Consider the following 13,627-nt stretch of genomic DNA (forward strand, 5'->3'; position numbering starts at 1 on the left):
TGGACGAATGTTTCATTTCCATCGATAGAAAGAGAAGGAAGAAAATCATGGAAACCCACCAGTTTTGCTAGTCTGGCCCTGGTCCTGCTGCCGTGACGGCATGATGCCACTTGTCAGGTCTCCGTACAGCAAAAACACGTCCTACCTTAGGCAGGGAGCTTGTGGACTGAACCACGGAGAGACCAAAGTGATATAAAGCTCAACTGAACAAAATGAAAACCTATCAGATGAAAGAAAATCATGTTGACTGAAATGATATCGTACATTACTTTCCAAAATTAAAAAGTGAAGAAAAAAACAACAAGTGGTATAAAAAAGCTTGTAAAGAAAATTAAAAGAAAAAAGTCAGATGAAAGAAAATCATGTTACACAGCTGCAGACCTTCACCTACCTGCACAGACTCGGATCTCCGAGAAGAGAAGGGAACGAAGTTGCACTGAACCGGATAGAGATACATGGCGAAAAAAACTTAACTGAAGAGAATGAAAACCTATCAGATGAAAGAAAATCATGTCGAGTGAAATGATATCGTACATTACTTTGCAAAATCAAAAAGCAAAAAACAAAACAAAAAGAGGTATAAAGCTTAACTGAAGAAAATGAAAACCTATCAGATGGAAGTAACTCACGTTGAATGAAATGATATCGTTCATTACTTTGCAACATCAAAAAGTTTTAAAAAATATTAAAAACAAGAGGTACAAAGCTTAACTGAATGAAGAAAACGAAAAAGAAACTGTCAGATGAAAGAAAATCATGTTGAATGAAATGATATTTACATTACTGTGCAAAATAAAAAAGTGAGAAAAAAAACAAGCGGCATAAAGCTTAACAGAAGAAAATGAAAAAGAAACTGTCAGATGAAAGAAAATCATGTTGAGTGAAATGATATCGTATATTACTTTGCAAAATTAAAAAGTGAACCTTACTTTGAACAGTTGAGACATGATATGAACACGTACCTGTTTCGAAGCTAAACATTGAAAACAATTCAAGAAACACAGACTACAAAGGCAGTATTGTCTGACTTGTTTATGAAGTGAATATGGTCTGTTTATTACATACACATAAACATGCCTACTTTGTGAAAACAATATTCCAGACTAAATATTATATTTCACATAGTCCTTATCAACAACAGTCTCAATTGTACGAATCATTATTATAAGATAAAGTTTGAGACACCTTTTTTCTTTGTTGTCTTATGGGAAGTGGATACTAGTAGTTCTGCTCAGCAAACATAAGCATAGGTTTTATACATGGTTCAATCGGCATATCTTTAGAACATCTGGATGGATTGAAATGATATTTGGTATGTGGGTAAAGGTAAAGGTAAGATAAGGGTAAAGGTAAGATAAAGGTCAAGGTCGATTTTGGGACCCTGGCGTGTGACCTTGTTGGTTAAGAACAGATAAGAGAGTTTTATTTATTTCTTTAAACGAACCATAGAAGAAAAACAGTCTATGCTGCAAAAAAAATTAGCTAACTCTTTCGTAATAAATGGTGTTTGCAGATTTGAAGAATCCCGGATAGATACGTTGTGAATGAATGGACGAGTATATCTGACATTTCTTATGGGTTCCAATGTATTTATTGTCTTTAACGTAGATGTCCCAATTGCAATATTACGAGTGTATCTGCGATTAGGCTTATGTTCAATCTAATTAGCTTCGCCAGAAGGTTATATTTTCGGTTTGGCTATTGTGGAGTGACTGTGGATGTAGGCGGCATAGCCCTTGAAGCCATGGATGGATGTCCATGATTTTTGGAAAGTAAATTACTGTTAGGCCGGTACCTCGGGCGATACGGAATTCACCGGACGTGTTGTGTTGTATTCTAACGTTATATACAAAAAGGTAGAAGATGTTTCGAAATGTTTTAAAAGAATACTTCTCTGCATTATACTCTGTAGTAACGGGTTGTCAATGCCCTGTGCGTCCCTGGGTGGGCCTTACGGGACTTCGTACGGGGGACACTGACAAAGTCCCCGAGGAAACAGTTCCTCAACCCGCCGATGGTTTGCCCCTCGCCAAGGACATCCTTGAATGCCGGACACGCAGAATATTTACACACACAGCAGGCCTGACGTTTTAGATATTACTAAATCAGTTGTCTGTCTTGTGAATCCTCTATCCTAAACTGATAAACTCTGAAAACTGGGCAACATGGAGGCGCATCGGCTGCATGCACATCGACACACCGCTCATGGCAATATTATCAGGGCGTTTTTTAGTAGTTACCTCACGCCAGGAAACGTTACTCTATATTCCTAGAAATACAGGATAACAATAGAAGTCATAGAATTTGAGCTCAAGCTGCTGATACCTTTATCATATTACTTATCTGTCTTAATTCTCTTCCTCCAAACAACTCAATGGTCACCCCACGAATGTCGACTTTTGCTGCGTGTCAAGGTCGCTCCCAAGCGGATTGAAATAATATAGCACCCTAGGAATATTGCCAATGCGATTTTACATGGGATATTTAATAGCGACCTCTAGCAGTCAACTGAATAAACGCAACGGTACACACGGGAAACTTACTGTCATATCCCCGCAGATCAAAAATTGGTCGACATTGATTGGTTGATATATTCTATTGGACCAATCAGCATGCACGTAAGAAATCGACACCTGTAACTGCAGTTCTACTTTATTCCGCTAAGTGTTAGTGGCGTCCTTGAACCGCGAAGAGACTTGAACGTCCAATTTGATTTAAAGCTGAAGCTTGAACAATGTTTTAAGAGGTAACTTGGCAATAATATTTAGATATTATCGCTTTCAGATCTTCCATATGTGTCGAAATGGTGCCGACAATCGTTCTTTGGAGCAAAATGTCCATCTCCACATTGTGTCGATCCGGAGCAAGGAGTTTAAAAATGGCGACCATTCCAGTCACAATCATTATGGTGTACGTATGTCTGCTTCCTTTGACATCAAAGTACTGCAATATCTAACAGCCAAATCTTGAACAAAATCAAAGAAAAGATCCTGAAAACTACTCTGTGAAAATGTTTCCATACTATATAGTAGTAAAACATGTAGCTTGATACAGGTTTCTAAGACAGTTTTATAGAGGGATGATAGTGTTGAATAAGATCACTCACTCCCAACAATACAACATGTAGACTAAGCTATGTAGCTATATGTATATGCCAAAAAAGTTTGAGGTCGGTTAGGCATTGGGTGTAACGTTGGGTAACATAAATTCGCGGGGTACTTAAATTCGGGATTTTTTTAAAACGGGGTGTTTAGGGATATGTGCTAGATGCAACATCAGTAATACCGCTAGAAATGCAAACTTGACAGACTAACGCATTCAGAACACTGTCTGAAAAGCTTCGATAACCATGCATTAGAAGTTGGCTACGTCAAAAACTCTCCGTCCCTTATTGTCACAGTCTGAGGGTTTCGTGGGAGAATTATATGTACATAGTTGTTCGCTGGTTTATAAGACAAATGTCACATCCGCTTCCTGCTAAACACAATTATTTACAATACAACTTATTAGAATCTCTTTTGCTAACCTACAACTGGACTCTAAGTGTGATTAATCATCAAAACGCCTCTTTGTTGCTACAACAATGGCTACGGCACTACGGTGAATTTTCCCGCCGCCATATTCGTTACCCAGAATCCTGCTATTCGGCAGACGACAAACGTTTGCGAGGAACACTTTTTGTCCAAATGTTGTGTGTGATAGTGGACTGATGGCGATATTTTCCTCAAAGTTTGCTCTTAGCACAAGCAGAAACACATGGACATAGTAGTATTACCATTTCTACGGCATCCAGCTTACGCCCCGATGAATAATGTACAAATTTCCATGACGGTGGGGGTGAACTTTGAGTGACGTTCTACCGACTCAACACACGGGTTGTTCCCGAAGGCCTGATGCGTGCGGTACGGCCGTTTTTTCGTGTATTTTTTTTACTTGGACACGTCTATATCCATAGCACTCTCCTCAAGCCAAGGATGGAACGAATAGCTGCTGTATAAAATGTGATTAGCGGTAAGATATTCAAGACGAATCTTCTCTCCCGAATTAATGTGCCCCCCTGTCCGACAGCACTGTCATTGTGCGTGCGGCGGACGGTAGTTTCAAGTTGAAATATTATGGTGTCAGCACGACTAGAGACAAATTCTACCATATATGTGATTATTGCAAAGATAGTACATGATACTGACAGAATAATAGAAAAAAAGGATGGTTTATTGTTCTGCTAGATTGATTTCAGTCAACCATTATCGGAAAAATCCCGAATTTATGTTACCCAACGTTACTGTATGGATAGCACCACCTCGGTCTTTAACTGTAACCATATCTCAAGCATAGACAGTAAAAAATTGTTTGCTTTATTCTTTTATTCATACTTCAATACAGGTTCACAATATTGTTGATTGACAGGGGAGTGGTCACATCTCAGTAATATTTAGCAGTATTTGCACTTTCTTTTGATCTCCAGTTCGATTATATATAATATTTCAGCGGAATAAAGAATAATTTCTGATATAAACTATCTTCCAGGCTCCACAGAAACAGTGCTACTCTACTATGTAATACCTCAGCTGTTATGATTATTTAAAAAAAATTGATGAAGAGAAACGGGTGATCTGAAATTACCATACACAATAGTACATGTGTATTGATAGACATTTTTCGAATCTAAAAATGATTGAGTTTCTATTTGATATCCTAGTAAGCTAGATTGATGGACTTAAAAAACAGCGATACAAAGTTAGGAAAAACACTCGTTTTGCTCTGTTGAGTAGTCTGACATAGTGATAATTTTCTTCTAGAAAATTCATCGATCAATCCTGATTTGCAGTACTGGTATGTGTAGAAAGGGGGCCGTAGGGTAATCTATGACCCTGCTATCAACAGCAATACTTTTTAAAGGAAACCCAAGCAATATTAGGGTCCGAAAAATCGGATTTTGACAGTCAATTTATTTGGTCATTTCTGTACATGATTATTTCAAACAACATTATCACAATGTATTGCAACGTCAATTATGTAAAAACATGACATCGTTGTGGTGTGAGAACTCACTGAAAATCGTGGCCAGAGTTTTTGTAGGCTCGTGAAAAAAAGGGGATCATCGTACAGCATGATTTTGCATGGTTTTAAAATGTTCAAAGTATGAGGTTATGTGCTAAACAATGTTAGTAAATGTCACTACCATAAAGATTTCAGCATTTTCTTTAATTTCTATATTTTGGGCCCTAATATTGCTTTGGTTGCCTTTAAAATTCGGGAAGCTGCCGTCCATTCTAAGGCCTCTGCCTGCCCGCTGCCTTGTTGGCCCTCCAGACCATCTCATACGGGTAGGGGATCTCCACAGCACTGGCAGCATCCAGGTCATCCATCTAGTAACCACAACAAACAGGCAGAACTCTCAGTACATGTACATGTTACAACTAACATATCCGTAACATTCTTTTGTATGCAATCACATTACTCTTCCAATATGCCCTAATCTTGCCATCAAATTTCCTTTCTTCTTCTTGTTTTTGTAATGTCTATCTGCCGAGAAATCTGCAATTACTGACATATCAAAGCAGACTGTAAGGTTTGGACCTTCGCACAACGGGGCATGCTCCTACTCTTTTTCGAAAGGTCAAGGGTTCTTTAACATGCGTGGGCTGTGGCCCAAACACGTCCTATTTAATGTCCTATCCAAGGGACATCCCTAACCTAGGCTAGGTACTCATTTACACCTGAGTGAAGTGAGGAAAGTTGTATAAAGTGCCTTCCCAAGGGCCAAGATCGGTGACCCGACATTTGCATACTTGGGACAAGTTCAATGACGCTGTTACCGCATACATTTGTACCTTGGATGCTGCATTAGGTTTCTTAAACTCATTAGTTCTGAGGGTATCCTGAGGGTTTCATGAAGCTGATGTTACCTGTTGCTGTGTGAGTTCCCAGCCATCTGCAGCCCCCATGTTGTCCTCTAGCTGCTGCAGAGTTTTCACCCCAATGATGACAGACGACAAGACGTCCTTCTGAAGCAGCCAGCGGAGAGACACCTGGGCAACACTTTTACCTGCAGGTGAAGACAAACACCTGTTAAAAAACTTGATGGAGTTACTGCATGCCTACCTGCTTACGTGCTCAGGCCAGAGACTGGACCCTTGCTGTTAGATTCCTCTATGTTGCAAGGTTTTAATTTATTACACGTATTCAACTCTGACGGCCATTATATAAGAATTCCTTATGTCATACCTGGGCCACGAAAACGTTAAATTTCGTGGCCCAGGTGTTCCGGACCGTGTTATAACTATCCGTATCACGGGGTTCTAAGTTGTATCACACGGGCTTCCATAGAATATTTAGAATGTATTTCGACCGCGCCGGTTCCGCCGCCGTCGAAAATTCGAATACCAGATTCAGAGGTTGGAATCAATGTTGTTGATTTTGTTATATTTATTTGCCAATGATGCTGTTATTACTATTATTATGGATATTACTTATATCTACGTTTCTAGCTCATTTCTGTTTCCACCTTTACTTTTATTTTGGATCCGTGGCTTGTGTTTATATTTTTCCTAAAGTTTGTTTTTCTCTTGTTTGTATTATGTGTTTTTGTATCATTTTGTGAAATATAAAGATAAATTTAAAAAAAGATGGAATACTGTACCATGTTCCTTGGCCACACGTCTTAAGACTTCATCCAGGGCCCAGAACTTCTCACTCTCAGCGTACTGTTGGAAGTCGGGGTGACTCTGCGAATTCCGTCCCTCCTTCTCCGAGGCCCAGCCCACTCGGGAGTCAGGGGGAGGGGCCGTCATGTCACGGGTAAACTTTCCTGCCAGCCAACCTCTGTGTAAAGATTAGCTAAAGGTTTAAGTCTAATAATGGTAAGAATTTACCAGTGCAATGGCAGCCTGAGTGCTGAATTGCTGAAGGGTTTACAATCACATAATACACAACAGATACATATTTGCTCCACACTTGCACTTTGTGGAACTGTCGCAAGGGTCTGGGAGGCTGCCATTCGGTGCCAACAGGTGACCTCAATACGACCTTCCCCAACCAAAGTTAAGTACCCATTCACACCTGGGTGGAGTGAGGAAAATCGTGTAAAGTGCCTTTCCCAAGGGCACAACATCGGGGTATAGCAGTGGTTTAGAACCCGGGACCTCTCCGTTCTGGGCAAAACACCCTACCGTTTGCGCTACATGATGCCACACTAAGGTAAAGGTAAAGGAGGTCCATATCAGTGTTTGTGTTGTTCGTTCATGAATAGAGTTTATTGTGTCAATTCTGTTGAAATCTTGACTAGCTTTTGACTTTCATGGTGTGCAGAGTTTCTGAAATAAATATGATAAGCTAAACATATATCAAGTCTAGACAATATAGACAGTAATCTGGGAAACTCACTTCAGAAAAGAGACAAAGAATACTTTTACACGCTTGGTAAGATCTATGCAAATCAATTTGCTTAAAATAAAGTTAAAGGGCCAATTGTGGTTATCTAGGACACTGATTAGATGAAAGGCCCCCTAGAAGAATGCTTTCGGGGACCTGCCCATTTGGGGCCTTTTAACATGTTGTTTAGGCCAAAGCAAGTGAATCTTATGGATGACATCAGCGTGTTGATTGATTTGCATAGAAAATCACCAATTGTGAACAGGGACTTATAATTAGTAAACCCCAATTGGCCCATTAAGCAAATTGATTCACATAGATTTTGCCAAGTGTGAATTGGACCTTAGTATTAAGAATTTGTAGTCTAAAACTGTTGAGAAGAGAAAAGTACAACTTAAGAGTTGTGTTCTTAAACTGTTGCGCAGAGAAATGTACAACTTAAGGGTTCATACATATCATAGCATTTGTTTCATATGAACTTGACTGACCCTTTGAGTGGGCTCCATGGCAACAGGCCCAGCCCCTCCCTCCTGCAGATCTCCGCTAACTCCCACTCAGTCCACCTGCACAGCAGGCTGTACTGGGCCTAGGGGACACACAGATTAAGGGCATCATTAAAATGAATCTCCAAAAATAATAAGTCAAAGTTAAAGTGACCCAGGTGTCTTGATAAGATGCATAGGGGGTGGCACCCATCTCCATTTCTGTAGCCCTTGGGCCACACATTTGTGTTGTTTTGTTGTTGTTGTTGTCCTTGTTTAACGTCTATTATATTGCTGGACGTGGTCTCTTGGTGCTGTGTTACGCTTAGTTCAAGTCACTATAGCAGGGCCAAGGGGGCTAGTCCGCTGGTAGTGACGTGTGCATTTAACTACCTTACTCTTTTCCGAATGCTGAGTGCTAAGCAGAGAAAGTAGTATTACCATTTTTAAAGTCTTTGGTATGACTCAGTTGGGGATGGAACTCACGACCTACAGTGTGCAAGGCGAACACTCTACCAACTAGTTATATAGGCCATTGCAATTTAGTAATATGTTGACTGTAATTTCATGTTTTCTATGTTCTGTGTGTATCTTTCTCTGCTGGAATAGTAGATGTTAGTAGACAGCTCAAGAAGAGTCACATAAATAATCATTGTGCAAGAGTGTCAATCAGTTTGAGAATCCAGATCATTTCAGATACATTTGTATATACAAAACATTGTCTACCAGTAGGAGACAGTACGTCAAACCTGCAGAGTGATCCATTTGTTCAATCCCATGGTCCTTCCGAGGTCCACTATCTTCTGTAGCTGCCAGCCTGTCACGTTACTGGCACCGACGTAGCGAACCTTCCCAGCTCGCACCAGGTCATTCAGGGCCGTCAGGGTCTCCTCCAGGGGCACAGCATCATCCCAGCAGTGGATCTGTGGTGGAAATAACATTCATGGGTAATTCTGAGATATGCAATACAACAAGTGATAAATATAGAATACAACACGGTGTATTCCATATCATCCAAAGTACCAGACGACCCGTGGCAGGGCTAAAACCGAGGGTGATGTGAAATACACCGTGTTGTATTATATCTATGTCATACCCGCCGGAGAAAACACACATTTCAATGAGAGATTGAAGTTGAGAAAAGTTGATAACAACGCCCGAATCCAGTATTTGAATTTTTGACATTGGCATACTAGGCGCACATAAATGCATTTTAAATATTCCATGGAAGCCAATGTGATAAAAGTAGAAGCCCGCATGATAACCTAAGATATCACCCAGTCCGGAACACCAGAATCGAACGTTTTCATGTCCCAGGTATGACATAATATACAGTAACCAAAGATTTCAAGAAAATATTGATTGAAATTTTCATGTATCAAAAAATTCATTGATGTGGATTTCATTTCTCCACTCAACTTCAAGTCGTTTCTTTTAACTCTTTTATACTTTTGATTCCTTTAATTTTGTGGACAGCCTCCTTGACTTAAAAAACGTTTAAAGCAAAGCCACACAGTGTTTATAGATGAATCATCTTTCATTGAATTCAAGTGATTTGTTGGCCTTCAATGTCTTTGTGCCATTTCTTTCGATTAGATGTTTCTGACAAAGAATTTCTTGATTGAAAAATAAGATTTTGATTCAATCTATACCACTGGATTACAATATGAAATTATCTGACATTTCAGATGCGCATCCAACATCTAGATCTTTCATCAGTGATTGATTACTCTATCAAATTTTATTTCATTTTATTTGTTACAATCACTGATGAAAGATGTTTGATGGACATCTGAAACATCTGATATTTTCATTTTGTAATCCATACGTATACATTTCTTGATTGGTTTATTTTTTCAGCAATACGCTGCACACCTGGTAGAGATCCACATAATCAGTCTGAAGCCTTTTCAGACTTTTGTCAATGGAGGCCATAATGTGGTGTCTGCTGAGTCCCAGTTGGTTTGGGTCCTGTCCCATGGGAGCACACACCTTTGTGGCAATGACAAATTTCTCCCGCTCTCGCCTAAAGTTTAAACACAAAGGACACATGTTCAGATACATGTAACTGTTCTTCTTACTATGTATGTAAGGCTTCCTTTAGCATGTTGACACTTGAGTTCGACACTGTATCACAGGGTTTGGTGTGGTTTCATGTTTCTCAGAATGTATAGAGTCTAGCTTTAGACAAGTGCAAGGAAAGTGCAGTCTACATGTACAAGGAGTGGAGCTAGATCTACATGCGACAGTGGACTGGAGAAGTCCGTGAATAGTTTCATCAGGTTGGTAAGTCACTGAATAAAAATACTCTTTTTTAAACAACCAAGAGATTTATTCCACCGACATGCATATGTCATCCCCTGTGATTGTACATTATGTAAATACTTTGTGTTTTGGGAATACATCTCATTATTATGTATAAGCAGCAACACCTGTGCTGCATTGCAATGTGAACCAGTCAGAATTGCCTTGAAGAAGGTGACAGAAACGTCAGTGGAATAAATCTCTTGGTTGTGTAAAAAAAAGAGTCTTTTTATTCACGTCTGGAGAAGTGTTTTACTTCAAGTACTGTCAAGTGATACCACCCAGTCATGTGACACAGTGTAGTACCTGTAGTGTCAACATGCCTGTATAGCCTCTCTCCCCACCTGATACAGGTCCACATAGTCTGTCTGCAGCCTTCTGAGGCTACCATCGATGGAGTTCAGGATATGATGTCTGCTGAGGCCACGCTTGTTTGGGTCCTGCCGAGTTTGGTCCATGTTGAAATATAACTTGGTGGCAATGACAAATCTGTCCCTCTGTTTCCTATATATACATATGTATATAGCATGTTGCAAGTACATCAAGTCAAGAATAAAGAAAAGAGTTCTTCCTCAGCACTTTTTCAAGAACCCATCACACTTTTGAAAAGAGTAGGGGTCCTTCCTGGTGTGAGTGGATCAAATAAAAATCTGTCCAGATAGGCTGCTTGTAATCTTCAGTACAGACCTGGTGTGTTACCCCATGAGGTGGTTAACTGGGTATGCAATGCAAACAAACAAAATACTGTAGGTGTGCAACAACCTGAGGAGAAATATACTTGGAAGAAAACAAAAAAATCAATGGTGTTTCTAAAAAAAATACTTATGTCTTACAGTTTTACATAGTACAGGGCTCGAAATACCTTTGTGCACCCAAAATTGCTGCTGTGCACCTAATTCTTAACTGTGGGTGCACTGGTGCACCTAGATATCTTTATAGGCTATAGGGTAAGAGTACTATTATACATTAAGTACTTAATTTGATGTATTACTTGTTTGAAGTTAGCCATAGAATTACAGATTGAGCGTTAAACTTTGTAATTAAGTTTTGCTGACAACTTGATCTTATGTGGTGCACCCAAAATTCTTTCTGTGCACCTAATTTTTTGGGTCGGGTGCACCAGTGCTGCTATTTCCAAAAATGAATTTGGAGCTCTATAGTACGTACAATATTTCAAGTATCATTATAGCTTTCAATACAAGTCATGTTCTATTGCTATACTAGAGTCCTGGGGATCAACTCACATGGATAGCCAACTTCCCACATATTCCTCAGCCACTCCATACTGGTAGACGTCTGCTGTGTCTATGAAGTTCCCTCCTAGCTCAGCGAACTTGTCCATGATGGCATGTGCTGTAGCCTCGTCACACTGGCCAGGTCGGCCACCCTGCATGGGCAATGAAAATAAGTGGTGCGTACCTAAACCCCGGACCTGTTTAAGACCTGTTCCTAACCTTTAGGTTCAAGTCCAAAAAAACCTAAACATCTGGAAACAAGCCCGGACTTTTACACTCCTTTTTGATTGAAATTTGCACTGGAAAAATATGAAAACATTGCTGTTTTTTGTTTATAACTGAACTTCTGCATTAATTACTGACTGTATATAATTCTGCATATTATAGTTTTCAAATTGCATGTCAAATATATGCCAATATACAATTTTATATGAAACAGGAAAAAGAATATTCGTAGCACACATATTCCATTGGTTCAAGTCCGGCCTTTCAAGTCCGAACCTGAACCTAAACCTCTGGACTCGAGTCTGAACCTAAACCTAAACTCGGGTTTAGGTACGCACCACTAATGAAAATCATGACACTACCAGACCCACTACTGTAAAACTGACATATACAGAGCTAGCTTCATCACAAGAACCAAAGCAGAATGGAACAAGTTACCATTAGATGTAGTCACATCAACATCATTACTACTAGTAAGGTTCAGGTCGGGATTGGCCCAACACATGGGCCTTCCCACATCCAAGTAATAGTAGACCTTTGCTAAGTCGACCAGCACTTTTATTTATTTATTTATTTTTTCTCACATTAGTTTAGAAGTATTTCACTTTATTGTATTGCCTTGTTCAGTTGAGCACGACTTCCACCACCGGCCGTACTTAGCCGTGCACCTTGCCTACCCTGGTCACGATGCCCCACAGCGAGTTTTGTTCTGTATAACCTAAGACCTTGACACTTATTAACTGCATTCGGTTGCTTCATTTATTAATGGGTTTGTTGATTCAACCTATTGGTTTACTTGGTCGTGCAAAGGTCTGATAAGGCCAAAAGCCACCAATCATGATTTGGGGGTGTGGCTTGGCCTTGGGGAAAGAGGGACCACCCTTACTGCTGCTTTTCTCAACACAGCTTTTCTAATGTTAGTTAACATTCTCAGACAGAAAGGGCTGTTGCATTGTAAATGTCAATCTCTAAGTTAGAAACGTAAGGACTTCATTGACATTAGAACAAGGCTGAGAGTCATGTTAGGCAATAGGAACCCAAAAATGCAGCTGGCGAACATTTGGGCCCCAGTAATGTATATCACTATAAAAAGTATTACAAGACATGTAACGTTATATGTAAGTTAAGACGAAAGTAAACCATATTTAACATACAGTAACTATCACCACCATGTAGGAAACATTTTCACAAAACATTCTTATCACGTAGAGAAATCTCATAATTGTTTAGCAACGAGGCTAGCTAGCTGCAAGGCCTTGAACTTTCATACTAGTACGACAAGATTTCTGCTAGTAGTCGACTTCACTACAAGAACCACATACGAATAATTTCGGATAAGATTAAATCAATCAATTTATGTGGTACACCTTCAACGAAGATTCACCTACCCTGTGTTCTCCAAAAGTCATGGCTCCAAGGCATAAATTGGACACTTTCAGTCCACTGCAGCCGAGGAAACGGTAGGTACACTTGCTGACAGCCATCTTGAAAGTCAAAGGTCACTGGTGGTCTGGAATGGTCGACGTAAAACTGAAAAGGTAGGCGATTTTTAGAAAACTACTAGGGGAGAAAATATTACACGTGATACCAAAGTAATTCAGCTATCCAAACTATTAAATCAAGATAGTAGGCTGTTTTTTCCCCAAGTGGATAGGCACATTTCGTTTTTCTAATTACAGTATCTGATTTATAAATCACACCCCCCAAAGTAAAGTAGTCTTGTCTGCTTGACAGGTCAATGACCTGGGGGGCGTTTCTTTCCACAACACAACACAGCGAAACCGATCTAACGTCGCATTTGAAAGTTTTTCAAAACACAGAAATAAAGTTGAATGCAAGCAGGAAAAAACGAGAAAAAAGAAGAGACAACTAACGATCACAACGCTAATGTATCTCTGGAAACTCAATGTGAATGTTATTCAGCACCAAGGAGAGGTATCGGTAGAAGGATCCTAACTTGTATCTACCTGATTAACATATCAATTCAGAGTTTTGGTATAAAACCTG

The 13,627-nt window shown here is 39.7% G+C and overlaps 1 protein-coding gene across 2 annotated transcripts; it reads right to left on the reverse strand.

Annotated features, from left to right (window-relative positions):
• Positions 1-5,115: 5,115 nt before the first annotated feature.
• LOC136443658 (1-deoxyxylulose-5-phosphate synthase YajO-like) lies at positions 5,116-13,117 on the reverse strand. Of its 2 annotated transcripts, none has more exons than XM_066440980.1 (8): positions 13,009-13,117; positions 11,405-11,547; positions 9,732-9,882; positions 8,606-8,779; positions 7,863-7,960; positions 6,644-6,825; positions 5,910-6,049; positions 5,116-5,369 (listed from the first exon to the last, which is right to left on the reverse strand). In XM_066440980.1, exons 1-8 carry the CDS (start codon positions 13,102-13,104, stop codon positions 5,274-5,276), a joined length of 1,080 nt encoding a protein of 359 aa, XP_066297077.1. In that variant the 5' UTR covers positions 13,105-13,117; the 3' UTR covers positions 5,116-5,273. The 2 variants fall into 2 exon arrangements, with proteins under 2 accessions (XP_066297077.1, XP_066297076.1); XM_066440979.1 differs by lacking the exon at positions 9,732-9,882 and adding an exon at positions 10,505-10,664.
• Positions 13,118-13,627: the final 510 nt, after the last annotated feature.

The sequence above is a fragment of the Branchiostoma lanceolatum genome, chromosome 10, assembly GCF_035083965.1.
Source record: "Branchiostoma lanceolatum isolate klBraLanc5 chromosome 10, klBraLanc5.hap2, whole genome shotgun sequence".
Classification (NCBI taxonomy): Eukaryota; Metazoa; Chordata; class Leptocardii; order Amphioxiformes; family Branchiostomatidae; genus Branchiostoma; species Branchiostoma lanceolatum.

What these genes read in the sequence shown, in the direction of transcription:
- LOC136443658 (XM_066440979.1), bottom strand. Translation starts at nt 13,104, where the DNA reads ATGGCTGTCAGCAAGTGTACCTACCGTTTCCTCGGCTGCAGTGGACTG. An exon ending in GTGGGAAGTTGGCTATCCAT is followed by an intron (nt 10,665 to 11,404) that starts GTGAGTTGATCC and finishes ATGTATATATAG; the next exon opens with GAAACAGAGGGACAGATTTG. An exon ending in CCATGGAGCCCACTCAAAGG is followed by an intron (nt 6,826 to 7,862) that starts GTCAGTCAAGTT and finishes ATCTTTACACAG; the next exon opens with AGGTTGGCTGGCAGGAAAGT.